The sequence below is a fragment of the Gopherus flavomarginatus genome, chromosome 12 (genome assembly GCF_025201925.1).
Source record: "Gopherus flavomarginatus isolate rGopFla2 chromosome 12, rGopFla2.mat.asm, whole genome shotgun sequence".
NCBI classification, from domain to species: domain Eukaryota; kingdom Metazoa; phylum Chordata; order Testudines; family Testudinidae; genus Gopherus; species Gopherus flavomarginatus.
This window is the reverse complement of record NC_066628.1, coordinates 35,005,013-35,031,713: the sequence shown is the minus strand read 5'-3', so window position 1 is coordinate 35,031,713 and position 26,701 is coordinate 35,005,013. Positions and strand designations below refer to the sequence as shown.

The 26,701-nt window shown below is 43.9% G+C and overlaps 2 protein-coding genes across 11 annotated transcripts in view; one reads left to right on the top strand and one right to left on the bottom strand.

Moving 5' to 3' along the window:
• Positions 1-26,701, bottom strand: part of TNRC6C (trinucleotide repeat containing adaptor 6C) — a 573,800-nt gene that overhangs the window by 127,578 nt on the left and 419,521 nt on the right. The window lies entirely within an intron of this gene.
• On the top strand, positions 11,078-12,861 carry LOC127032255 (zinc finger and SCAN domain-containing protein 20-like). Of its 2 annotated transcripts, none has more exons than XM_050919419.1 (2): positions 11,078-11,531; positions 12,243-12,861. In XM_050919419.1, the coding sequence occupies exons 1-2, from the start codon at positions 11,153-11,155 to the stop codon at positions 12,248-12,250; spliced, it is 387 nt and encodes a 128-aa protein (XP_050775376.1). In that variant the 5' UTR covers positions 11,078-11,152; the 3' UTR covers positions 12,251-12,861. The 2 variants fall into 2 exon arrangements, with proteins under 2 accessions (XP_050775376.1, XP_050775375.1); XM_050919418.1 differs by having other exon boundaries at positions 12,214-12,861.

The window sequence follows — 26,701 nt, the reverse complement described above, 5'->3', positions numbered from 1 at the left end:
CTTATACATATATGAAGCTTGAAAAATTTACCAGGCACTCAACCAGACTACTGAATAAGATGCATAAATGAAGATCAGGAGCCCAACATCCCACAGGAAATGGCAATGAAAAGAACATGTACTTCCCCTTACCCAATTATTGGGTTTTCTAATAGGGTGATGTCCATGTACCATATTCAGTTGTTCAATTTTCTGTAACCTGCAGGTAGCAGGCATATGATACATTTTCAAAGGGCATACTCTGTTCCTTTATCCCCATTCCAGAGCCTTCTCTCTGCTGTGACAAGGACAATGGTAGGTGATTCTGGTAATCCTTCTCCCCAATCTCAGTTTTGGGATCCTCTTCCAACAACAACAGCTCCAGTTTGCTGTTGCTCATAACTAACTTTCCTAAGTCACAGCAGAATGTGATCTTTACCTATTTCACTGTTACAAACAGCATACCCAATAGCAGCAGTGAAAAATGACAACATTCTGGTCTATTTTCACTCTGCTCCATTGTGGGGGGTGGGAGGGTGCACTAGAGCTCTGTGTGCAGATTTACAAGTCAGCACTGCATCGGTTTATACCTAGTTCACATTTAAAAAGCTGTCTTCAAACTTATTTTTTAATGACAGTTTTAGTTCTATGTAAGTGAATGACACTCATCCAGGAAAAATTCCTGCTCACTGTAGGTGAGTGATTTTTTAAAGAAGTGTTGCCTAAACAATATATTAGTTGGTTGAAGCAGCTCTTCAGCCTAGAATTAAATGTTTCTAGTTTTGTGTAATATCTATACTGCAGTACCTTCCAAAGCCCTGTCTGCAGTCCATGTATTCTAAAGACAAATGCAGTAGTCTGCTCTGCTCATATGAATACATTTCATGGGCTTCCTCAAGGTGTGAACATGATTTATCTTAGAATCTCACATATTCAGGCATATGATCAGTTGGTAAATAACTACCCATCATAAATAGATATATTATAAAACAGTGAATTTTATTTTCTATCTATTGAGTGGCTGTTGATTCAGACAAAAATAATTCCTAATTTTGATACTGGAAAAGCTCCTTTGCAATTATGTCATCCAGAAATATTTTATTGCCATCAGTTGGAAACCAACATTTTATGAGGAAACCTTGATAATTTATTGGTCCTACAGTGATGAGCATGTCACAAATCACATTTCCAAGAGTGAGACTTGAACATTACAATTTACAAATTAAATATTTTATTGTAATCTTCCTTTCTTAACCTCCTAGAAGCACACAAAATTCAAGAAAACTGAGAATAGTATTTAATTTGATTATACACCTCTAATCTGATAGAACGTGACCTGATATAACACAAATTTGGATATAATGCAGAAAGGCAGCGCTCCGGGGGGTGGGGCTGTGCACTCTAGCGGATCAAAGCAAGTTCAATATAATGCAGTTTCACCTAACACGGTAAGATTTTTTGGCTCCCGAAGACAGCATTATATTGGAGTAGAGGTGTATTTTCCAGTTTTGAGAGCACTAAACATTCTGTTCTTAAGGCTTCATTCCTATATTGACATTAACAGCTGCTCTCAAAACTAGGCTTTTTAAAAATCTATTATTTCTGCATCTTCCTGGATCCCCAGAGGTGCTGTTATAGCACTATCTATATAAATCTTGTTAGACCATATGGAACCATGGCTGCTATGGGAGGTCTGAACTTACGTGTGTTTCCTTTTAACTCAGTTTTAAAATATTACCTAGCCCTAACATAGGGCTTTTCCATCAGTAGATCCCAAAGCACTTTACAATGATCAGTGTCATTATCGCTATTTCAAAGGTGGGGAAACTGAAGCACAGAGGTGAAGGGACAGTCACTCCGCAGGCCAGTGACCGAACCAGGGACAGAACCCATGTTTCAGTCCAATGCCATATCAGCTAAGCCACACAGCTTCCCTAGGGAGTGCACTTCCTACAGTTCCCTCTATCCCATCAATAACCGTCCTTATGGAAATGGGCACAAATTTCAGTACCAAAATCTGGTTACTAACAAATCAATGGGAGTTTTTGACTTAAGTGAGACCAGGCTTTGACCCTGAAACCCAAATCCTTCTCCACGCACACTGTGTCTTCAAAGCTGGGAAGACTCCTTGACACTCACGCCATGGAACACATAACCACACCCTCTCTATAGGCTCTATTCACCTTGTTGCTCACCTTCAGTTTGAACACTGGAATGGTTCTGCTCCAAGAGGACCCTCTACATCTGCAGACAAGGTTTAATGCACTCCAACCTTTGTATATGAGGCTATAATTCCATGAAATGAAACTGGAACAAGGTTCTTTCCACAGACCTAAAGGATCCTATCATCAGTAGATTTTCTTCTCGGAAAGACTCCCGCCATCTTTTCTCAGTCTAAGACAGTACCAGAAATAAGTAATTTATTCAGTGTTTTTCACATTTCCTGTTCTCCTATATTTTACAATACATACTTTGGATAGTTTGTCTGGGCTCCACTCTTGGGAAACCCTGCAGATGGTGTAAGAAATTACAGAAAGTCAAACAATGGTTTGGCTCTTGCTATGAGGACTCCAAGATGAAGATACTGCCTTCATTTATATACACTGTTAGCATATTATTCAATGGTTAGACAAAAGTGCATTTCCCCAGAATATTGTAAGTCTCATCTTCCTATCCTATCAATTTTTATTACAGGGTCTCCCCCTTAGTCTTTTAATCCCTTCTCGTTTCAATGTGTGCTTAAATGTCTTCTTATTCAACTTCAGTTTGACAGAGCTTTCTAAATACTGTTTTGAAGCCTACTTTTTATGATGCACTTTTCAGATTTCACCTTCTTATGACATCAGTACAGAGCACTGCATTAATAATGTAAAGACTTTTTACTAAAATGATAACTACATTATATAAAATGGCCATGCTAACTTTTGGGTATTTGACAGCTTGTTAATAAAAAACCTTGAAGGTCTGAAAAAATATACAGAGAACTCATAAAACTAAGTAATAGCATCTGTATAAAAACAGAAGTGTTTTCAATAGACTTATTTGAAGTATCTGTAAAACATATGATTCTATGCCATTTGCCTAAAGCAAATATCCCTAAAGTTAAAGTACTGTACAGAAATGGAAAGAAAATAAGTTTCAAAGTCAAATATTTAAAAAAATTAGGACTTTGCTGATCTTCACAACCATAGGAGGATTACCCCTTGGGGCATTGTGCACCACTGCATACGTGCAGAATTTATGTCCCCCAAAGATTTCGTTGCTTCCCCACAGAAAACTGACTTTTTGACAGGGAAGCAAAGGGAAGCCCCAAGAGCGCTCATATGACCCTGCCCAGCAGTATGTTTCAAGTGCCCAGGACAGCCAGCAGAGAGGTAAAACACTGGCAGGGGTCGGGACTGGGGAAGACCCGGATGGCAGCTCCTACCCTTAGCTGGGCTCATCTGCTAGTCCCAGCTGGGCTGCAGAGGACAGGATTTCCTCTTCTTCTGCATGGCATCCGGGGCCAGGTCAGACTTACCCCCAGATTTCTCTCCCAGCTGCAGCAAGCTATGCAAACTCCCCCACCTCCACCCCCTGCTTCCTGCACCTATCGCTCTTCAGCTGCATGGGGAGGGATCCCTGTACAGGGAGCTGCTCCCCCATCTGCCCAACTCACCCATGCATCGAGACTTCCTCATACCCAGACCTTCTTGTTAAGTCTCACTCCCCCACTCCCCGATGAGCCCCGTTCCTCCTGCACCTGGACCACGCCGACGAGCCACCCGGATCCCCACCCCACTGAGTCCCAACCAGCTGCACCTGGATCACCACCCCACTGAGCCCCAATCCCCCAGCATCTGGACCCCCCAGTGAGCCCCACACCCCACTTCCAGGCTCTATTACCCCCATACCCAGACTCACCCTGCTGAGCTCCAACCACCTTCACCTAATCCCCCCTGCAGAGTCCATTACCATTGCACCCAGAACCCCCACAACAAGCTCCTGTTCATCCAGATCCCCCACTGAGCTGTTCGCACCCAGATTGCCCCACAGAACCCTCTCAACTCGCACCTTGATACCAACGCCGATAAAGTCCCTCCACAGTTGGATCCTGCCTTACTGAGGCTGTCTGCCTATACCTGGTATACCTGGCATGGTGGGTTAGGATCCTGGATGTTTCTGGGGCACGCCCGGCCCTTGCGCCGTGTCAGGGTTGGGTGCAGCCTCACTGCTGAGTCAGTGTCCCCGGGTGGGGAGGGGGAGGCTGCACAGTGATCTACCACCTCTGTGCAGCCAGTGGCCTGTGCTCCTCAATGTTGTGCTGGAGCCTCCACATTTATTTGACAAATAAAATTTGCAGAACTTTGCAGAATTTTAAAATATTATGCCCAGAATTTTTAATTTTTTGGCACAGAATGCCCTCAGGAGTAGAGGATGTCTGTTTCAATTAACAAAGTATTTTAAACTGAAGCCCTCATCAGTTGTTAATGAAACAACAGAGAGTGCAAAAACATTCAAGATCTTTGCACCAATACTCCATACATTAGAAAACATTTCACACAATACTTTTTAAAACAATCGTGGAGAAGTGAAACTTGCAAAATGAGCGTAGTATTTCAGATGAGCTACGACTCGGAGGAGTGGTGAACCAGGAGAGATGAGGTATTGGGTGAACATACGTTGGCAAATCAGGAGCATGCTACAGGCTGAATATATCTAGGAATGCATGATAACTAAGCACAGATAAATAAGGCTAAGATTTTGTCATGGATATTTTTAGTAAAAGTCATGGACAGGTCACAGGCAAAACAGAAAAATTCACAGAAGCCGTGACAAAATTCACAGAACTCTGACAAAATGGGGATCTGCGGATCCCCAAACTACTTCAAACAGGGCAGCTGCAGGGGTTAGGAGCTGCCTGTAGCAGCTGGGGACTGCAAGGTACCCCTGCCGCCTGCAGCTCCGGGCATCCCCCGCTGCCCACAGGGGCATGGGGTTCCCCACCACAAGCAGGGGCCAGGAGCTTGGGTTCCTCCACAGCAGATGGAGTGCCTACAACCCCCGGCAATGGCCAGGAGCTGGTGGGTTTCCCTACCACCCCCTGCAGCTGAGAGTTCCCCGCCGCTGCCCACCAGGAGCTAGGGGGTTCCCTGCTGCTGCCGGCGGGTGGGAGCTGCAGGGTACCCCCACTGCTGGCAGCTGGGAGCTCCAGGGGCCGCCAGAGGCGGCGGCAGCAGCAGCACCCCACAGTTTCCTGCCCCAGAGGGTGGCAGGGGACCCTGCAGCTCCCAACCACCACAGATTGAAGTCACAGAAGCTGCTGGAAGTCATGGATTCTGTGACTAGTGCGACCTCCGTGACTAAATCGCAGCCTTACACATGAATATAACTGACTGGTGATCATCCACATCTTTCAAGTCTCATTGTCTTGTAACAGAGTATCTTTTCCTGCCTTTCACCTCAACAACTAGTCCTTCTGTGACTTCCAATCCATCAATGCCGGTGACTTCACTTCTGTTTTCAGTCCCCCTCCTTCCCTGCCCTTCCTTTTCTCCTATGGACATAGCTACTGATACTGTTCGTTCTATCCTCTCCTCTGTTCTCAACTCCTTTTCCCCCCTTTCCCATTGTAAGGTCTGCGTTGTAAACCATCAACATCTGCTTCCCCTGCTCACGGTCATCCCTGGCAGAAAACTCATGACAAGGATGACTCTCTCTACTACATATTTGTTGTCTCCTCCTTTGATTGTGCAGTTTTCCTAGCAAAGCACCACCTCCAACCTGACTAACTCCCATGCTTTCAATGCCAGCCACTTATTTGGCACCTTCCACACAAGTTCCCACTGATTTCTTCAAAGAGAAAAATCTCAAAATCAGGCATGACCTTTTATTCCCATTCTCTCTCCTCCCTTTCCCTTCAACTTCTCCGGCTATGTCTACACTGCACATTAAGCCTGGGCTCTGACTCAGGTTTGAGCCCAAGACCTACTTCTGTCCACACACAAATCAGCCTGTCTAGGATCAATAAGCACTCAGGACCTGGGTCCTAGAACCCTGCTGGGGAGGCAAGGACCGGTGTGTGTGTGTGACATTACACCATGTGTTCATCATAGTAATATTATGATATGATTATGGCATAATTGTGCATTTTATACAAGATGGGTCATGTGAGGTGTTATTGAACAGTTCTAATTTGCTGAATATTTGTATGCTGTATATTTTTAGATCTGAAGTTATGAATATTGACTATGTATTTGTATTTCAAATGTGGTTACATCTCTTTGGGGACAGTCACCTTGTTGCAGTGAAGGGGCTTGCATGTTCCAATGATTCTCAGAGCTAAGTTATCGGGAGCTTTTTTCCTGATAGGGTCTCCCAAGGCAAACAGGTCAGAGGGTAGGTCCCAAACAAAGAACGGTCCAATCCCTCAAGTCCTCAACAGTAGAACAGGTGGAGGAGGGTCCATGGATCTCAACAGCTGTGAATGTGGATGAAGGCTGCGGCAAGTTGGAGATCTCCAATCATCTCAGACTTTCCCTGCCACTAGGCTCCAGACCTCCAACTTGTCATGATCAGGTGGTCCCTGTAGACGCACCGGTTTCCCCACATTAAAAACAAAAACAAAAAAACAAAACATGTGCAGGCTTCTACTATGGGAAATAACATCTTTCCAACCTTCCAAGCCCTACAGCAATGGACTAGTGGTGATGGGGATAGGATCAGTGAAGCTGGCAGTCCCTAGCCACGAATCTGCATGCAGGCAGCGGTAATTAGCAGTAATTAGCATAAAAGCAGTCATCTGGCACCTGGACTGAGGCAGTGGTGCAATTCTGCAGCTACTATAGCGACTCTCTGCTGCTCTCATCAATGCATATGCCCCAACGCTTGATTCTATCGAGGATATCAAGGAACAATTCTATACAGATCTTGCCCCACATTCCCAAGGAGGAAAAGATCATTCTCCTTGGAGATTTTAATGCTAGAGTTGGGCGAGAGTCAGATCTCTGGAATGGCACTATTAGAAAAGAAGGCGTAGGAAAGGCTAACTCCAACGGCATCCTCCTTCTGAGCAAAGGCGTAGAACATGGCCTGGTCATCACAAACACCCTCTTTAGACAAAGTGAGACGTATAAGACTAACTGGAGATGCCCTCACTCCAGGCACTGGCAACTTCTTGACTACATTGTTGTTAGATTACGTTATTGTCAGTAAGAAAGAAATTTAATATGTCAAGTCCTTTGAAGATATGACGACTTAGGAGAAGCTTCAACAGTGTCTCCAAGAGAAGTTTGCTGCTATGCCTACAACAGCTGATGATGATAATGAACATTTCTGGAAGAGATTAAAAGACTGCCATTCTCTCAGCATGTGCTGAGTCCATTGGCTATGTCACCTGCGATCACCAATACTGATTTGAGGAGAACGATGCTGAGATTCAGAGCCTGCTCGACCAGAAAAGAAGAAAACTCATTCCATGTGGTAAAACGACATATCACATGAGCAGAAAAAAAAGTCATACAAGTAACTCAAGGCTGAAGCCCGAAGGAAAATCTATGACATCAAAAATAAGTGGTGGCGAGAAAAGGCCATGGAGATTGAGCTTTATGCTGATAAACACGACATGAGGTTTTTTTCAGGCAATAAGGGCCATTTATGGTCCATGCTTCCATGGACTCACACCTCTCCGAGCTCAGAATGGGTCAACGTATTTTAAGGCCAGCAAAGCCACTAAATCCAGATGGAAGGAGCATTCTGAGTTACTCTTGAATCGTGAGTCAACTGTCTCTGATGCCACTATCGAATCTATACCTCAACACCACGAAAAAAAATGTATTGGGGGGGAAGGGGGAGAGGACAGCAAGAGAACATGAGACATTATGCAAACTAAGAACAAGGCAGCGGGGCCAGATAGCATACTAGCTGAAGTCTACAAGTTTGGAGGTGAAGAACTGGTAAGGAAGCTCCACAAACTTTTTCGTCATATCTGGTATAATGAGAAATTCCAGAAGACTTGAGAAACGTTAACACTGATAAGTCGGAGTATGGAAACTATTCAGCCATTGCCTTGCTATCTACAGCAGGGAAAATTCTTGCCTGTATCTTCTTAAACCGATTACTTCCCCTTGTTGAAGAAATATTGCTGGAATCTCAGTGCAGTTTTAGATCAGCCCGCGGTAAAACCAACATGAGCTTCATTGCCCACCAAATCCAAGAAAAGTCTCGGGATCAAAATCAGGACCTGTACATAGCTTTCATCGATTTGACAAAGGCATTTGACTCTGTCAATCACAAAGCCCTGTGGAAGGTGCTGGACAGATTTGGGGAAGGCTAGCGAAGACGAGGAGCTGGCTCAGAGTTCTATTTCACATTGTGGTTGAGACACCAGTTGCCCCCTGCTAGGATTGCTGAGAAATCAGGTAAAAATTCTAGCATACAACAACCAGAAAGATAGCTCAGTGGTTTGAGCATTGGCCTGCTAAACCCAGGGTTATGTGTTCAGTCCTTGAGGGGGCCACTTAGGGATCTGGGGCAAAAATCAGTACTTGTACCTGCTAGTGAAGGCAAGTGGCTGGACTCGATGACCTTTCAAGGCCCCTTCCAGTTCTAGGAGATTGGTATATCTCCTATTATTATTATATGACTTGGCCCACTATCACATATTAAGTTTGTGACAGAATCAGGAATGGAATCCTTGATTTCAAAATGATGGTGTCCCTTTAGTACAGGCATCATACAGACGACAGGTAAATCATTTTCTTTTAAATTGATACTAAAAAGCAAAAAAAAAGAGGCAATTTTGAGCAAAAGGATGCAATGTTTGCATAACATTTTCTATTTCAAAGGAAATGCATTTTTATCAAATTCACAAAGGGTGCTAAAGTCATTAGCTCGATCAAATTGTCTTTTCTTCAATAATAAGATAGCCACTTCTAACTGCAGCTTGAAAGCTAAGCATTATTTACAGTAGAAAACTTCTCAATTGCATCATACAACACCTGTATAAAGTTATTTGAAAATTCAGTTCAAAGCAATCAACATTTATTTATAAAGAGATAATACTTCGTTATACTCATTTCTACTGTCTCCATTAAGAGACTAAAATTACTCAGACTCATAGACTCATAGGGCAGAAGGGACCAATCTGATCATCTAGTCTGACCTCCTGCACAAGGCAGGCCACAGAACCCCACCCATCCAATTTTATAACAACCCCTATCCCAGGACCGAGTTATTGAAATCCTCAAAAATGGTTTGAAGACCTCAAGCTGCAGAGAAACCACCAGCAAGCGACCCGTGCCCCACGCTGCAGGGGAAAGCGAAAAACCTCCAGGGCACCTGCCAATCCGCCCTGGAGGAAAATGTGGGACATTACTGGATCTATAGTTTAGAGTTTACATGAAAAAATCTCAAGACTAGCTTTTCTTTTAAATGAATAACCTGGGGCAGTCTGGTGGATTAGCAGGTTAGAGGTTAACTTGAAGCTCTCATACTTTATGCTGATAGAAGCAAGGAACTCCACAGAAACAAGCCTTTCTCTGCCTTTGGAAGTGATGGTTGACTACAAATACACTGCATCACTCCACTGCCATATTAGAATTAATTTTTTTAAAGTTACCAACCCTCTGAACTATCTAACTACAGATCAAAAGGCAACTGAGTTCTGAAGCTAGAGCAGAAAGTCTATTAAACTGGGAACATGAAGGGCATAATGAAAAGCAAAGGCTGCTCATTTCAAATACATACGCAGCTGAATATTGTAAAGGGACACCAACTTTTTAAAAACCCACTTCTGTCTGAAAATACTCTATTCAGGTATTAGTTATGATGAAACACTTAGAACTGGGCAAACTGGGATTGCAGGGGGATAGTTTATTCGCCCAAAAAATGCCATTTTGGTTCACCCAAAATGTCATCCTCATAGTGGTGTCTCTCATGCCACCTTATAACTTTTATCCCACTCGTTATGGAACTCAACTGAGATGTGGGAGACTTAGGTTTAATTCTCCAGTCTGCCTGATTTAGAACAGGGATGTAAACTTGAGTCTCTTACATTACAAAAGAATGCCTTAAACCACTGGGCTATGGAGAATTCTTGGATAGGTCTCTCTCCTGTTGAAGCTGTCCCACTCAATATAACTAAACAAATAATTATTGGAGATGGGACTTGATCCTGAGTCTCCCACATCCCAGGTGATTGCCCTAACCACCAGGCTACAGCCACTCTCATTCACTCTCTCTTTGGCCCTTTGACTATTTAATTATTTATAAAATGTGGAACAGCTTCAATAGGAGGGAGAGAGAGTTCAAACCCAGAATAAACCAATAGCCCCACATGAAAGGAGGGAGACCCAAGTTCAAAACTCATCATCACTTCAGGCAGAAGGGAGAAATTAATCCAGGGCTCCCACCTCACAGGTAAAGTGTTCCAACTACGGAGCTATAATTTTATGCCCAAAACCAAAATGTTTCAGTTGAACAACATATCAGTAAGGTATTGGTACAAGACAGGTTAGTGGTCATTGGGAGGAAAAAATGGTACACAAACCAAGAAAGCTTTGTTCATGTTACAGGAAAAGGAGCACAGTTTCCAGGCCTGGAATTTGAAGACTACTATAATTAAAAGTATTTCATAAGTGAGCAGTGGTCAAAATGGAAGACTGAGGGCTTGGCTACACTTGAGAGTTGCAGCGCTGGTGATGGGGTTACAGCGCTGCAACTTACTCTGTGTCCACACTTGCAAAGCACAGCCAGCACTGCAACTCCCTGGCTGCAGCACTGACTGTACACCTGGTCTGCTTGGGGTGTAACGATTCCAGCGCTGGTGATGCAGCACTGCTCATCAAGTGTGGCCACCAAAAGCGCTTTTATTGGCCTCCAGGGTATTAGGAGGTATCCCAGGATACCTTTTCAGCCACTCTGCTCATTGTTTCGCACTCCACTGTCCTGGGCTCAGGTGACCCGCCCTTTAAATGCCCCAGGAATTTTAAAAATCCCCTTCCTGTTTGCTCAGCCAGGTGTGGAGTGCAATCAAAATCAATCACTGACCATGCCTCCATGCCCCAAACGAGCCCCAGCATGGAACGCTTGCGAGCTGCAGGACCTCATCACTGTTTTGGGTGAGGAAGCTGTGCAGTCACAGCTGCGCTCCAGTCATAGAAATTGCGATACCTATGGCCAGATATCAAAGTCCATGCTGGAAAGGGGCCATGAACGGGATGTGGTGCAGTGCAGGGTTAAAGTAAAGGAGCTGCGGAGTGCCTATTGCAAAGCCCGTGAGGGAAACTGCCGCTCAGGAGCTGCCCCCACGACCTGCTGTTTTTACAAGGAGCTGGATGCGATACTTGGGGGTGATCCCACTGCCAATCCGAGGACCACGATGGACAGTTCAGAGCAGGGAGAGAAGGAGGAGGGTGTAGAGGAAACCGAGAGTGAGACTACTGAGGTAGTGGGAGACACCCCGGAGTCCCAGGAGGCATGCAGCCAGGAGCTCTTCTCAAGCCAGGAGGAAGCTAGCCAGTTGCAGCAGCTGGAACTTGTTGGTGAAGAAGAAGCAGAGGAGCAGGTTCCCGGTAAGCAGATTTTATTTTTAGGATGGAACTGTTTTGGGAGAGGAGGGTGGGGGTTATGGCTGCCTACATGCATGCCTAGATGTGGAATAGCCCATTGATGTGGTCTATCACGCCGTGGTAATCAGCCTCTGTAATCTCTTCAAAAGTTTCATCCAGAGCGTGGGCAATGCGCTTGCGCAAGTTTATAGGGAGAGCCGCCGTGGTCCTTGTCCCAGTCAGGCTAACGTGTCCGAGCCACTGTGCCGTAAGGGGTGGGGGGACCATTGCTGCACACAGGCAAGCTGCATAGGGACCAGGGCGGAATCCACATTGCTGTAGAAGACCCTCCCGCTCTTCCCAGGTAACCCGCAGCAGCGAGATATCTGGCAGGATAAAACCCTGTGGAAAATGTAGGGATAGTGTTCAGTGCAGGCCCCCCCCAGCTGCTCTCTGCTTTCCTCAATGCACAGAAACCCCAGTGAGCCCTGACTCAAGCAGCTCCCCTTCCCAGGTGAGCCGCGGCAGCAACATGGCTTCATTAATCACTCATTCCCCATTACTCACCATGTCTTCGCTGCTGTGGCCTCTCTGTGCTATGTTTGCTATGTGTAAATGATGCTACAAATAGTCTACAAACTTCTTCACTGTGATTATAAACAATGCAGCCTCTGTAATAAATGTTTCTATTTCTGTTTTTTTTAAGTGTCCTTGAATCCTCCGGCCTTATCACAGCCTGCTGAAAGACTACAGAACTTGAGGAGGAAACCAAGAAAAAGCAAAGAAGATTTGGTGAAAGCAGTTACGAATCAGTATGCCAGAGAGAATAAGAGGCTGCAGGACTGGAGAGAGAAAATGCATCAGTGGAGGGAAACACAAAGCTGGAGAAAGGAACTGGCTACCAAGAAAAGCACAAAGCAGCTGATAAGCCTCCTGGCGCGCCAAACGGATTGTATGCAGTCACTCGTAGCTATGCAGGCAGATCACTACCGTGCTAACCCCCGCCCCATCCCAAAGCTCTCTCCCTTGTGCCCCACTGTTTGCTCAAAACCCCCTTCTCCAGCATCCTGGTTCTTACCACCACCAGCTGCCCCAACACCTGTACATTCACCTACCAGCCCTGAGAACTACGACCCTTATCCTATGCACTCAACCCCCATCACCATGCAGCATATTAATCCTGAAGTGCAGCAGGCATTGCACAGCACTCCAGGCAGGACATATTCAAACCTCTGACTGTACAGTTCAGCACCCTACCCTTTTATGTACTGTATTTTGAATAAATGATATCTTGGCTTTTAAAACAGTTTTTATTATTGCAGAAAGTGAAACATACTGTACCCCAAGGGAAAAACAGGCATTGCAAATCATTGTAACTACTGCACTTCACTCCCGTGCAAGACACCAAACATTACTGTTGGCTTTCAGCCTCAAATAGCTCCCTTCAGGCATCCCTAATCCTTGTATCCCTGTGCTGGGCCTCTCTAGTAGCCCTGCTCTCTGGCTGTGCAAATTCAGCCTCCAGGTGTTGAACCTCGGAGGTCCATTCCTCACTGAATGTTTCACCCTTCTTCACAAATAGCATGGAGGGTACCGCACGCGGATATAACCGCAGGGATGCTGCTTTCCCCCAAGTCTAGCTTCCCATAAAGACATCTCCAGCGCCCTTTTAAACGGACAAAAGCACACTCCACAGTCATTCTGCACCGGCTCAGCCTGTAGTTGAACCGGTCCTTGCTCCTGTCAAGCTTCCCTGTATACGGTTTCATAAGCCATGGCATTAACGGATAAGCAGGGTCTCCAAGGATCACAATGGGCATTTCAACGTCCCCTACTGTGATCTTGCGGTCTGGGAAAGAAGTCCTGGCCTGCAGCTTCCTGAACAGGCCACTGTTCCGAAAGATGCGTGCATCATGCACCTTTCCAGGCCATCCTGTGTAAATGTCAATGAAACACCCACAGTGATCCACACGCGCTTGGAGAACCACAGAGAAATACCTCTTCCGATTAATGTACTCGGATGCCAGGTGGGGTGGTGCCAGAATAGTAATATACGTCCCATCTATCGCCCCTCTACAGTTAGGGAAACCCATTTGTGCAAAGCCATCCAGAATGTCCTGCACGTTCCCCAGAGTCACGGTTCTTTTTAGTAGGATGCAATTAATGGCCCTGCAAACTTGCATTAACACTATTCCAACAGTCGACTTTCCCACTCCAAAATGGTTCGCGACCGATCAGTAGCTGTCTGGAGTTGCCATCTTCCAGATTGCAATAGCCACCCGCTTCTCCACTGACAGGGCAGCTCTCAATCTCGTGTCCTTGTGCCGCAGGGTGGGGGCGAGCTCAGCACACAGTCCCATGAAAGTGGCTTTTCTCATCCGAAAGTTCTGCAGCCACTGCTCGTCGTCCCAGACTTGTAGGACGATTTGATCCCACCACTCAGTGCTTGCTTCCCGAGTCCAAAGGCGGCGTTCCACGGTGCTGAGCATGTTCGTTACTGCCACAAGCAATTTACTGTCATGCACTTCAGACGAATTGATATCATCGTCGGACTCCTCACTGTCACTTTGGAGCTGAAGGAATAGCTCAACTGCCAAACGAGATGTGCTGGCGACATTCATCAGCAAAGTCCTCAGCAGCTCAGGCTCCATTTCTAACAGAAATCGCGCTGCAGATTCACAATGGCGCCAAACTACTGGGATGTGTAACGATACACCACAGGGAGTTGGGACAGGAAGCGGAATGATCCGCACCCTTCCGTCCCCTTCCCACAACGCCAAAATGGGACGAGGTGCTCTGTGGGATAGCTGCCCACAATGCACCACTCCCAACAGAGCTGCAAATGCTGCAAATGTGGCCACATTGCAGCGCTGGTAGCTGTCAGTGTGGCCACACTGCAGCGCTTTCCCTACACAGCTGTACGAAGACAGCTGTAACTCCCAGCGCTGTACAACTGTAAGTGTAGCCATACCCTCAGATTTGTACTGTAGCTCCACTTGCAGGGCATTAGATTTGTGAGTACTGTTTGCCATGTCTGTAAGTATTACAATGCATCTGTTTTGTATTTCCTTTTCCTCTTAACTGTTTGATGACTCTGGTTTACCTGTTTGGCCACTCCAATTATTTTCAGTTTCTATTTAATTTTTTTTTTAATTACTGATGCTTAAAAGGAGGATATCTCCATTAAATATCTGTCAGTAGTTTATGGATTGCAGATTACAGAGGTACACTGTCCTATATATGAATCCAACCATTAAAAAAAACTTAACTATTCATATGAAATAGCTCTACTAACTTCAGAGGGGATATTCATGTAAATAAAAATTATCCATGTCCTTAAGTACATGCAAGATCAAGCCCCTAGTATCATGTACATTTATGGGAATATATATTCCACAGAAATACTAAACTAATAATTTTGTGGCCCAGCCATGATGTTTTAGATGAAGCAGCTGCAGGAAGCAGAAATTATTGTACAACTCTACACTTACCCTTCACCACAAGAGAAGGCTTTTCTGAGACTCTGGCTGGGTCACTAGGGGAAAAATCTTGTATGTTACTGCCTCAATGGTTGAAGGCTATAACTGATGACCTGCATCCTCCTTCAGGTGCTTTTTCCACTGCTGAAAAATTAATATGCATAGCTATTTTTTACTTCCACCCCAAATAAGGGTAGGCTGAGTAAAATCTGAAAATAAAAAGTAAAATTTCACCCCAGATGTATGCACGTACCCAGTCAACACAAAGCACAATTATTTCATTCTCTGAAAGACCAAATGTTTCTAATCCATACTATTGCAGAAATTTTTCTAAATACATTTGAGAATTTGGGGACAGATTTAAATATTTGCTTTTTGATTTTGACAATGCAAAAAATGTTTTTCTTTGTCTTCTGAAGTAATACGATTTTTATACCAAAAACAAGTCTTCAAAATGATCATTTAAAAACTTTCCTTCCTAATTTTGAAATTAATCTTTTGGTAGTAAATGCATTAATATTGCTTTGTTTATTGATAATCTTCATATCCTAACAGCTATTATACAATGTTGACTTCTCTGAAAGTATCTGTTACCTTTCTATGTGTGATCTATACCAAAACATAAAACTTTGGTGGAAGTTTAGACGTATTAATTAAATCTGACATTATAAATTATAATCTTGATCCCACAAACCGTTAGTCACACAAGCAGTCCATTTCAACTAAAGTTTTGCTATAGATTAGAATATTTATTTCTAATGTTTAGTGTTGGGCTGCACTGTAGAATAAATTATGCTCTTCGTATCTAAAAAATCTTGTAAACAAACAATTACTTCCTATATTTGAGAAGGCAAACCTCCATTTCCCTACACTGAATTATAAAAGAAAACATATAGAACTTATAATATATTACTTTCTTTCAGATGTTAATACTCTTAATATTTAACACTTTTTAAAATGCCCCAAATACATAAGTAATTGTCCTTTGCTAGTTTTACAAAAGCCAGTCTCTCTATGTAGTTTTTGTTTTGAACAGAGGAGTTTAAAGGGCCTAACACTGAAACCTTGGCTGATACAGTATCAGAAGTACTCTCCTCATTAATTCAGCTAAAGCCAAACAGAATTTTTATGTCTGCAGGGTCAGCATACATTAATGACATATATGAGAAGCAGGCTGTAAATTATTCAGGAACACACCAAATGCAGTTCCAGCAGTTTCCAGATAGCTCACAAATGCTGCATGAAAGTTCTCTAAAGAAAAAGCACACTAATTCTGATGGCCATTTTGCAATCATTTCACTGGGACTGAGCTGAAATCAATGAAGCTGATTTCAATTTGTTGAAAAGAATCTGAAAGAAAATCTCAGTGAAAATGCTTCTGCACAGCAGGTCTGCTAAATGACTAGGCATTCCTTAAGAAGCGTTTTCACTAGTTCTTCCAACGCAATTTTGGCATCTATAAAAGATTTAAACAAGCAGGTTCACTAAAAATACTACACTGAGACTAGAATAAGGCATAGAGCAAACAGTACCCATTTGTCAGTGTTTACAGCAGTGGAGCCACTGTGCAAAGCAGAGCTGTTCTGTTTGTTGTTTAGTTGACAGCTCTTGGTTGATCAGGCTGTCACCATAGCAACTTTCAGAGCAAAACTCACAATGCACCCAAAGGAACTCTGAGCTAAATTAACTTATTGCATGTCATCAATGAGAAATGACTGTTCAGAGGTAATTTTCTCTACTAATATGTAATAGTGTTAACTCTCTAAATTGAATTAAATTAATTAAATGCCACTCCCAGTAAATCAGATTCTATTACATGATTGTTAAAATAAATTAAAGATGTTTTAATAAAGATTACTACTACTACTAAGTTATGAGTTCATTTTAATTCAAAATTGTGTTCAGTTTATTTTAGACACGTTCATCCCATGCTACAGAGGAATGCATAATCATTCCACACATAAAGCTGCTTGGATTACATGCCTTTGTTTCATTCAGCTTTACTTACAATTGTCCAAAGCAATTAAGGACACCAGCAATGGGAAGAGACAGCACTATTTACACTGAAACAGTATAGGTTACTACTGCAGACGTAACATAAGGATTTTGGGGATTTCTCAAGTCCACTGGATCATCTCCAGAATCATAGTTTTGGCTCTCTAACTGTCACAGAAGTTCACAGTAAAGTGGCATTGAACAGACAGAAGAATAAAAGGAAACAGGCTCTGTCTAGACAGGTCACAAAGAACAATTCTTGAATCACTGTGGATTCACAAAAGATGAATCTACTGCTATCTTGATTTTTTTTCAAATTTGGATGACAGGGTTTCTTTCAAATGGGGAAGGGATGAGCAGCTGCCAGGAAAATTCAAGACTTCAATTTTTGCAGCATAAGTAGGGTCAGGTTACAGCCATAAAACAATGATGTTAACACTGGACTGGATGGCAGCTGCTAAGATGCTTGCAAAACCTTTACTAAACATTTAACATGCATGAAAGTTAAAGGTAAATTCAAGTAGTTAGTACTATTAAAATCTAACAGAGTCACAAAACCATGTACCATCTGAGTACTGTATTTCTTTTAAACAAAAACCACAACATGCATGACCTACAACAGGAATCTTTTACTAACAGCAGAGGGAGCACAAGCTATTTCCATACGTATGTTGACCTTACTGAGGACACTACTGCACAAACCAGAAACACAGATGCCAGGTTCATTTCAAATTCAATTATAAATATACAGAAAAGTCAACATTTTAGCACAAAGAGAACTCTTCTAAGAAAAAATTATATGCTTCTAGGGAGCTATTACAAATAATGAAAAATAAATACATAATAAATCATTTAAAAACCTTCTCAAGTCTCTCAATTTTTTAAAACCAAAAGGAGTGCACTCAAAATGTGCAGTAGTAAAGCAAAAATCTAACAGAGGCTCACAGATAGTCTTCAAGTGTTCATATTTGTGAGTTATCACAAAAACAATATTATGGATTCAAGTGTGCACTGAAGTACCAATTGGAAGTTTGAATACAAGTTACAATAATTATATTTTTAAAAAGCCTTTGTTGCTCCTGTCATGCAATAACTGCCCCAAAATCAGAATCTCTCTACATACAAAACCACAGTTTCTAATGTTCAGCGATTAAGTTAGAGAATTATTTGTGTTTTCCATGCAAGAGTCCTTTTAATCATCTTGAAAAAATTATACCACAAAAACATAACTGCTTTCCCACTATACACCAAAATGAATGTGCATTTCTGGCAGAAGTAGTAATATTTGCTAACGAAAACTATAAAGAGATGTCCAGAACATTTTATCCCCTAACATATGTTACAATAGTTATACTGTCATTAAGTTATCTGAAAGTCACATTTTGGATATTTATGTGTTTTGGGATGTTTTTAGTACTGTAAATAGCCAAACTAACAGAATATTACCATAATTTTAACATTTTCAGTGTCCCTAATTAAAAACAACGATGAAAAGTTTTCAGGAAACATTTTTATACCTCGCTGGACCTTATCGTCATCTTGGGGTGAGAATTAATGATATGCAATCTGCTGTAGATAAAATGTGCCAATTTCAGCATTACTGAGTCATATTATGAACTCCCCGGATTAATTAGAGATCATCATACTGGCAGAGCTAACCAAAAAGTCATAATACAAGAGAAAGACTGAAAGCAGTTTATCAGAAACAATACTGGAACAACATCATGCACTACCTACTTGTTAAAGATGAGTAACAAGGAATCCTTGTTTCTACCTCTAAATTATATTTCTGCAATACGCTCCACCATGTATTTCTTCTTTCCTTTACCTCATCAGATACACATTTGTGGCATACATAGGTGTACTAACGGGAGGGGGGCATGTCCCCCTTCTCCCTATCTCCACTTTGAATAAAAAAAAGTGTAATTTCTGTCTTCAAGGACTTACAGGATGACATATACCACTCCTGTATAGTAGATTAGCCTGATAAAAGGATTTCCATCTGTTATTACCTGGTCATCCCATTTACCTTTATACCCTTTTCTAACATTCCTCAAAGATAAAGTGTCTCTCAAAACTGTTCCCAGATTAATTCTTAATAATTCCAGTTTCCACTGGGAGAAGTTCCCTCCTTCTGCATAATCCATTGTTTCCCAAAGAAACATTATGGCACTGAAACTTGAAACACAGAGAGGGTCGCCGAAACCTCTAGTCAGAGAAAACAGATTCAAAGCACTTTTGACTCCAGACAAAAAACTGCACACACTTGTTGCAGGGAACACTACAAAAGCATGATATGTCTGCACATTTAACAGTTAAAAGAGCACATCCAGACATATGGTTAAACTTCTTGCTTGAAGGCTTGTGGCTATGTAATCAACATTTTAGCATCCATGACACAGAAATCTCTCTCTCTGTGAAACTATCTTTCAGACCTAGAGGCTCAGGAAAAAAAGTGGACTCGACCCTGGAGGAAGCTAATTAGGCAAATTTGTTGGGACTAGTACCTGCGCTCCAAGAAAGGTCTAAGAGCTCAACAACAGAGTCTTTGGGGCTACCTGTGGGGAAATGGGATAGATACTGCCTTCTCCACAGTCCTGGGTATCAAGTGGAATTAGGGAAGGAGCTATTACATAAAAACTCCTCTCCTCAATTCCAAGAGAAAGCATCTCAAGCCATAGCCAGGGAGAACTAAAAAATGAGGGGTTTAGAATACAATCTGGGGTGAGCAAGCCTAAAGGTAATGCCCACCTATGAGTGTGAGAAAGGGCATGGCAAGCCCCATTCACCTATGATAAAAGAATGGAAGTTTCAGCTGGGGAATCAATTCTCCTTCTCCTGGAAAGTTTGAGGCTGGAGCAAAAAGCAAGTTGGCAGGTACTGAAAGGTCACCAGAAGAGAAAAGTGGTTCACGTCTTCATTGTGCTGCATTATGGGAGACCATCACACAAAGCAAAGGAGGGGAGCTCTGAGACAGACATGTGATTGAGAACATTATCCAGTAGCTTGAGAGGAAGAAAAAAAGCTGTTTCTGTTGAGCACATGAAAGAAGAATGAGGCAGAGAGACTTAGGATCCTGAACTTGGTGTTTAGAATGAGGGAAGGAAAGCAGAGAACAGAGTCCTATGGCTTAAAGAGTTCTACAGCCTCCTGAAGAAACGAAAGTATCTATCACTTGATCTTCTGGGGTGCGACTGTTGGGCTGTATCTGAAACATGATTTAGAAAGGCAGTGTGGCCCAATGTTTAGAGCACTGGACTGGAACTCAGGAGACATGGATTCATTTCCCAGGTCTACTACTGACCTGCTGGGTGAATTTGGGCAAATCACAGCCCCTCTCTGTGCCTCACTTTCCTCATCTGTAAAATGAGGATAAAGATACTGATTTCTTTAAAGTGCTTTGAGATCTGCTAATCAAAAGTGCTATACAAGAGCTAGGTATTATTATTAAACATTCCCCCTAAGAAAAAAACGAACAGTTGTCTTTGTGTTTATTGAAACAGCAGAAAGCAAATACACTGTGCTACATCACAGGTGCATATTCAAATTTATGATTTCCCTACTATTTTATTTTCAAGATTTCCTCTTGTTGAGAAGAGGGCCACTGGTTTTGTGAGATGCTTACCAGAGACAGACTGCAAGGAGGGGGAGCCACTAGAACCAATATTTAACTACTGAAGGAATGTAAACCAGGGAGAGAGCTGGAAATGAGATTTAGGAGAACAGGAAACCCCAGAGGGGAGGCAGGAAAGGAGTGGGAGTGAGTGCTAGGTGGCTGAAGTAGGGCATGTTGATGTATTCAACCTCACAACAAATAGTAGCATTCTCATGTATGATTCTGAAGACTGCTGTAGAAGTGAAGTGCTCACAATCAGAAAAAAACTGAGCAGCAATTGGGAGAAGACATCTCTATGGTATGTTTACACAGCATTATAGGTTCAGAGCCCAAGCAACAGCCCGAGTCATAACTTCAAAACCACTTTCTACACATCTATTGTTAGAAAGCTTGCCTCCGCTCCCCGCCCCCCAGCTGCACTAGCCCAAGTCTGTTGACCTGGGCTGGCAGGCTCGCTCCAAAATGTTGTGTAGACATATTCCCACTGTCCTAACTACCATAGAATTGACAGAACTAGAAAGGAAGGCTCCTGAATTCTAGGGGATACTTATAGCAAGCCGAAGGCAGGGGAAACAGGATCCAGAGAAGGTGGTGGCAGCAGCACTGCTGAAGACAAGCTGGGTCAGCGAGGTGCATGCTGGATTGAGGTAGAGAAACACCAGCAGGAAGATTCCTGAATTGGCCACTTAAGGACAAAACTGCGGGTTAAGAGACTAAGGCAGTGGTCCTGAATCTTTTTCGTCTGGCGTGTGCCAGACGACGAGCCACGGAGGACTGTGGCGGCGGACGAGCATCTGCCGAAATGCTGCCGACAAGAGGCAATGTCAATAGGCGTCACCACCAACAAGCAGCAGCATCCAGAGCCGTCGCCGCCTCTGGATGACACTGCTTTTCGGCAGCATTTCGGCGGATGCTTGTCTGCCAGCCAGTACACGGGTGCACTTAGACACCCTGGCAGATGCCATGGCACCTGCTGGCACCGCACTGGGGACCCTTGGACTAAGGTGTCTAATTTGCAAAGTCATTATCCATCTGAGATCCTGGTAGCCTGCAATTCAGGATGCATCACAAGAGAGATGCTTTGCTTTAGTTTTCTGAGTACTGATAGCATTAACATATTGTGGAGGATCATCATTAAAGTGCTTGTTCCCTCTTCTTTTGTTGTAACAGAGGCACTGGAGGACTAGACAGAGCCATGCCTTCAAGACAGGAGGCACAGAACAGCAAAGAGTGGGCATGAAGGCTGCCTTTCAATAGTCATAGACTCATAGTCTTTAAGGTCAGAAGGGACCATTCTGATCATCTACTCTGACCTTCTGCACAATGCAGGACACAATCTCACCCATCCACTTCAGTAACAAACCCCTTACCTATTTCTGAGTTATTGAAGTCCTCAAATTGTGGTCTGAAGACCTCAAGCTACAGAGAATCCTCCAGCAAGTGACCCGTGCCCCACGCTGCAGAGGAAGGCGAAAAACCTCCAGGGCCTCTGCCAATCTGCCCTGGAGGAAAATTCCTTCCCGACCCAAATATGGCGATCAGCTAAACCCTGAGCATGTGGGCAAGATCACCAGCCACCACCCAGGAAAGAATTCTCTGTAGTAACTCAGATCCCATCCCATATAACAGTCCATAACAGACCACTGGGCATACTTACCTGCTGATAATCCAAGATCAATTGCCAAATTAATTGCCTAAAATTAGGCTAGCCCATCATACTATCCCCTCCATAAATTTATCAAGCTTAGTCTTAAAGCCAGATATGTCTTTTACCCCCACTACTCCCCTTGGAAGGCTGTTCCAGAACTTCACTCCTCTAATGGTTAGAAACCTTCGTCTAATTTCAAGTCTAAACTTCCTAGTGTCCAGTTTATATCCATTTATTCTTGTGTCCACATTGGTACTAAGCTTAAATAATTCTTCTCCCTCCCTAAGATTTATCCCTCTGATATATTTATAAAGAGCAATCATATCCCCCCTCAACCTTCTTTTGATTAGGCTAAACAAGCCAAGCTCTGAGTCTCCTTTCATAAGACAGGTTTTCCATTCCTCGGATCATCCTAGTAGCCCGTCTCTGAACCTGTTCCTGTTTGAATTCATCCTTCTTAAACATGGGAGACCAGAACTGCACACAGTATTCCAGATGAGGTCTCACCAGTGTCTTGTTTGCATTTCACTGTGTTTTGGCTCCTTGGCCGATGGTGCTGTGTAACCCTAGACTTCAGAAAAGCAGACTGACTCCCTCAGTGAACTGATGGGCAGGATCCACTGGGAGAATAACATGAGAGGGAAAGGAGTCCAGGAGAGCTGGCTGTATTTTAAAGAATCCTTATTGAAGTTACAGGAACAAACCATCCCAATGTGTAGAAAGAATAGTAAATATGGCAGGTGATCAACCTGGCTTAACAGTGAAATCCTTGCTGATCTTAAACACAAAAAAGAAGCTTACAAGAAGTGGAAGACTGGACAAATGACCAAGGAGGAGTATAAAAATATTGCTCAGGCATGCAGGAATGAAATCAGGAAGGCCAAATCACACGGAGTTGCAGCTAGCAAGTTATGTTAAGAGTAAGAAGAAGGGTTTCTTCAGGTATGTTAGCTACAAGAAGAAAGTCAAGGAAAGTGTGGGCCCTTTACTGAATGAGGGGGGCAACCTAGTGACAGAGGATGTGGAAAAAGCTAATGTACACGGTGCTTTTTTTTTTTTTTTTGCCTCTGTCTTCACAAACAAAGTCAGTTGCCAGACTATTGCACTGGGCAGCGCTGCATGGGGTGGAAATGACCAGCCTTCTGTGGAGAAAGAAGCAGTTCAGGACTATTTAGAAAAGCTGGACAAGCACAAGTCCATGAGGCTGGATGTGCTGCATCCGAGGGTGCTAAAGGAGTTGATGGATGTGATTGCAGAGCCATTGGCTATTATCTTTGAAAACACATGGCGATCGGGGAAGGTCCTGGATGACTGGAAAAAGGCTAATGTAGGGCCTATCTTTTAAAAAAGGAAGGAGGAGTATCCGGGGAACTACAGGCCAGTCAGCCTCACCTCAGTCCCTGGAAAAATCATGGAGCAGGTCCACAAGGAATCAATTCTGAAGCACTAGAGGAGAGGAAACAGAGGAGATGATCAGGAACAGTCAGCATGAATTCACCAAGGGCAAGTCATGCCTGACTAACCTAATTGCCTTCTATGATAAAATAACTGGCTCTATGGATGAGGGGAAAGCAGTGGATGTGCTATTCCTTGACTTTAGAACAGCTTTTGATTCGGTCTCCCACAGTATTCTTGCTGGCAATTTAAAGTATGGGCTGGATGAATGGACCATAAGGTGGACAGAAAGCTGGCTAAATCATCGGGCTCAATGGGTAGTGATCAATGGCTCCATGTCTAGTTGGCAGCCGGTATCAAGTGGAGTGCTCCAAGGGTCAGTCCTGGGGCCAGTTTTGTTCAATATCTTCATTAATGATCTGGAAGATGGCGTGGACTGCACCCTCAGCAAGTTTGCAGATGACAAACTCGGAGGAGTGGTAGATACGCTGGAGGGAAGGGATAAGATACAGAGGGACTTAGACAAATTAGAGGATTGGGCCAAAAGAAAACTGATGAGGTTCAACAAGGACAAGTGCAGAGCCTTGCACTTAGGACGGAAGAATCCCATGCACTGCTACGGACTAGGGACCAAATGGCTAGGCAGCAGTTCTGCAGGAAGGACCTAGGGGTTACAGTGGATGAGAAGCCAGATATGAGTCGACAGTGTGCCCTTGTTGCCAAGAAGGCAAATGACATTTTGGGCTGTATAAGTAGGGGCACTGCCAGCAGACCGAGGGACGTGATCATTCCCCTCTATTTGACATTGGTGAGGCCTCATCTGGAGTACTGTGTCCAGTTTGGGGCCTCGCATTACAAGAAGGATGTGGAAAAATTGGAGAGTCCAGCGGAGGGCAACAAAAATTATTAGAGGGCTGGAGCCCATGACTTATGAGGAGAGGCTGAGGGAACTGGGAATGTTTAGTCTGCAGAAGAGAAGAGTGAGGGGGGATTTGATAGCTGCTTTCAACTACCTGAAGGGGGTTCCAAAGAGGATGGATCTAAACTGTTCTCAGTGGTAGCAGATGACAGAACAAGGATCAATGGTCTCAAGTTGCAGTGGGGGAGGTTTAGGTTGGATATTAGGAAAAACTTTTCCACTAGGAGGGTGGTGAAGCACTGGAACGTGTTACCTAGGGAGATGGTGGAATCCCCTTCCTTAGAGATTTTAAGATCAGGCTTGACAAAGCCCTGGCTGGGATGATTTAGCTGGGAATTGGTCCTGCCTTAAGCAGGGGTTTGGACTAAATGACCTCCTGAGGTCCCTTCCATATTCTGTGATTCTTGAAATCTGCAGGGTGGGATAGCAAGACACTGAAGAGCAGTTACTAGACCAAACATCCTATCCACTTAGGCCATGTCTACATCTAAAATTTTGCAGCGCTGGTTGTTACAGCTGTATTAGTACAGCTGTATAGGGCCAGCGCTGCAGAGTGGCCACACTTACAGCAACCAGCGCTGCAAGTGGTGTTAGATGTGGCCACACTGCAGCGCTGTTGGGCGGCTTCAAGGGGTTTCGGGGAACGCGAGAGCAAACCGGGAAAGGAGACCAGCTTCGCCGCGGTTTGCTCTCGCGTTCCGCGAACCACCCTGCAAACCGCAGGGAAGGAGACCTGCTTGCTCGGGTTCGGGGAACGCGAGAGCAAAACGGGAAAGGAGACCAGCTTCGCCGCGGTTTGCTCTCGCGTTCCGCGAACCACCGTGCAAACCGCAGGGAAGGAGACCTGCTTGTTCGGGGAACGCGAGAGCAAACCGCGGCGAAGCTGGTCTCCTTCCCCGGTTTGCTCTCGCGTTCCCCGAACCCCCGAGCAAGCAGGTCTCCTTCCCTGCGGTTTGCAGGGTGGTTCGCGGAACGCGAGAGCAAACCGCGGCGAAGCTGGTCTCCTTCCCCGGTTTGCTCTCGCGTTCCCGGAACCACCCTGCAAACCGCAGGGAAGGAGACCTGCTTGCTCGGGGTTCGGGGAACGCGAGAGCAAGCCGGGGAAGGAGACCAGCTTGATTACCAGAGGCTTCCTCAGGTATGCTGGGATACCTGCTTATTCCACGGAGGTCAAGAAAAGCGCTGGTAAGTGTCTATACTTGATTACCAGCGCTGGATCACCAGCGCTGGATCCTCTACACCCGAGACAAAACGGGAGTACGGCCAGCGCTGCAAACAGGGAGTTGCAGCGCTGGTGGTGCCCTGCAGATGTGTACACCTCCTAAGTTGCAGCGCTGTAACTCCCTCACCAGCGCTGCAACTTTCTGATGTAGACAAGCCCTTAAAAAAAAAAACCCAAAATGGCTTGCTTCAATAAAAGCTAAGAAACCGCAGACATTCTCTTTCTCCTAAAAACATTAAATACTTGTTTCCTGAAGACCCATTAAAAAAAAAGCGTATGAGCTTTTCCAAAACCAGTTGTGATTACAGAAATTCAAGTGATTGACCGTATCTGTGTTAGGCAATGCACATCACAGGGAGAGAGGCCTGTTATTGTGCATAGAAGCATACACTCTAGGTAGATAAATCATCTTAAAGCAGCATGCAGCTTGATCACAACTATCATTGTATAGATAGGCTCAATTTATATTCTAGAAAATACAGTAATGTAGATTATTTTTTGTAAAGAAAATTGAAACCTGACAGAGAACAAGCAAGCTCTCTGCAGATACTTTACCAAGGAGCCTGCCGCTGCCCTAGAAAAGTGAGCTTGAACTGGACAAAGTTTGATTCCAGTTAAACAGATCTTTGTATTTGCTTTTATTTCACCTTGACAGAATAGTCTTAGGGTTTGTCAACATGGGGAAATAGCCTAGAATAGCTGTTCCACACTAGGTCCCCATGTGGACACACTTCCTCTACACTGAAACTGCCTGTGTGTAGTTTAGCATAATCCACTTTTGGAATTAAACTAAACTGCAAAAGGGCACTCTCAGTGCAGAATAATAATAAGGGACGTTAGTGTGGAATAGCTATCTTGTTTTAAATTTTACATTCTAGTTTATTTCACAATAGCTTCCCCATGTAGACAAGCAGTTAGAG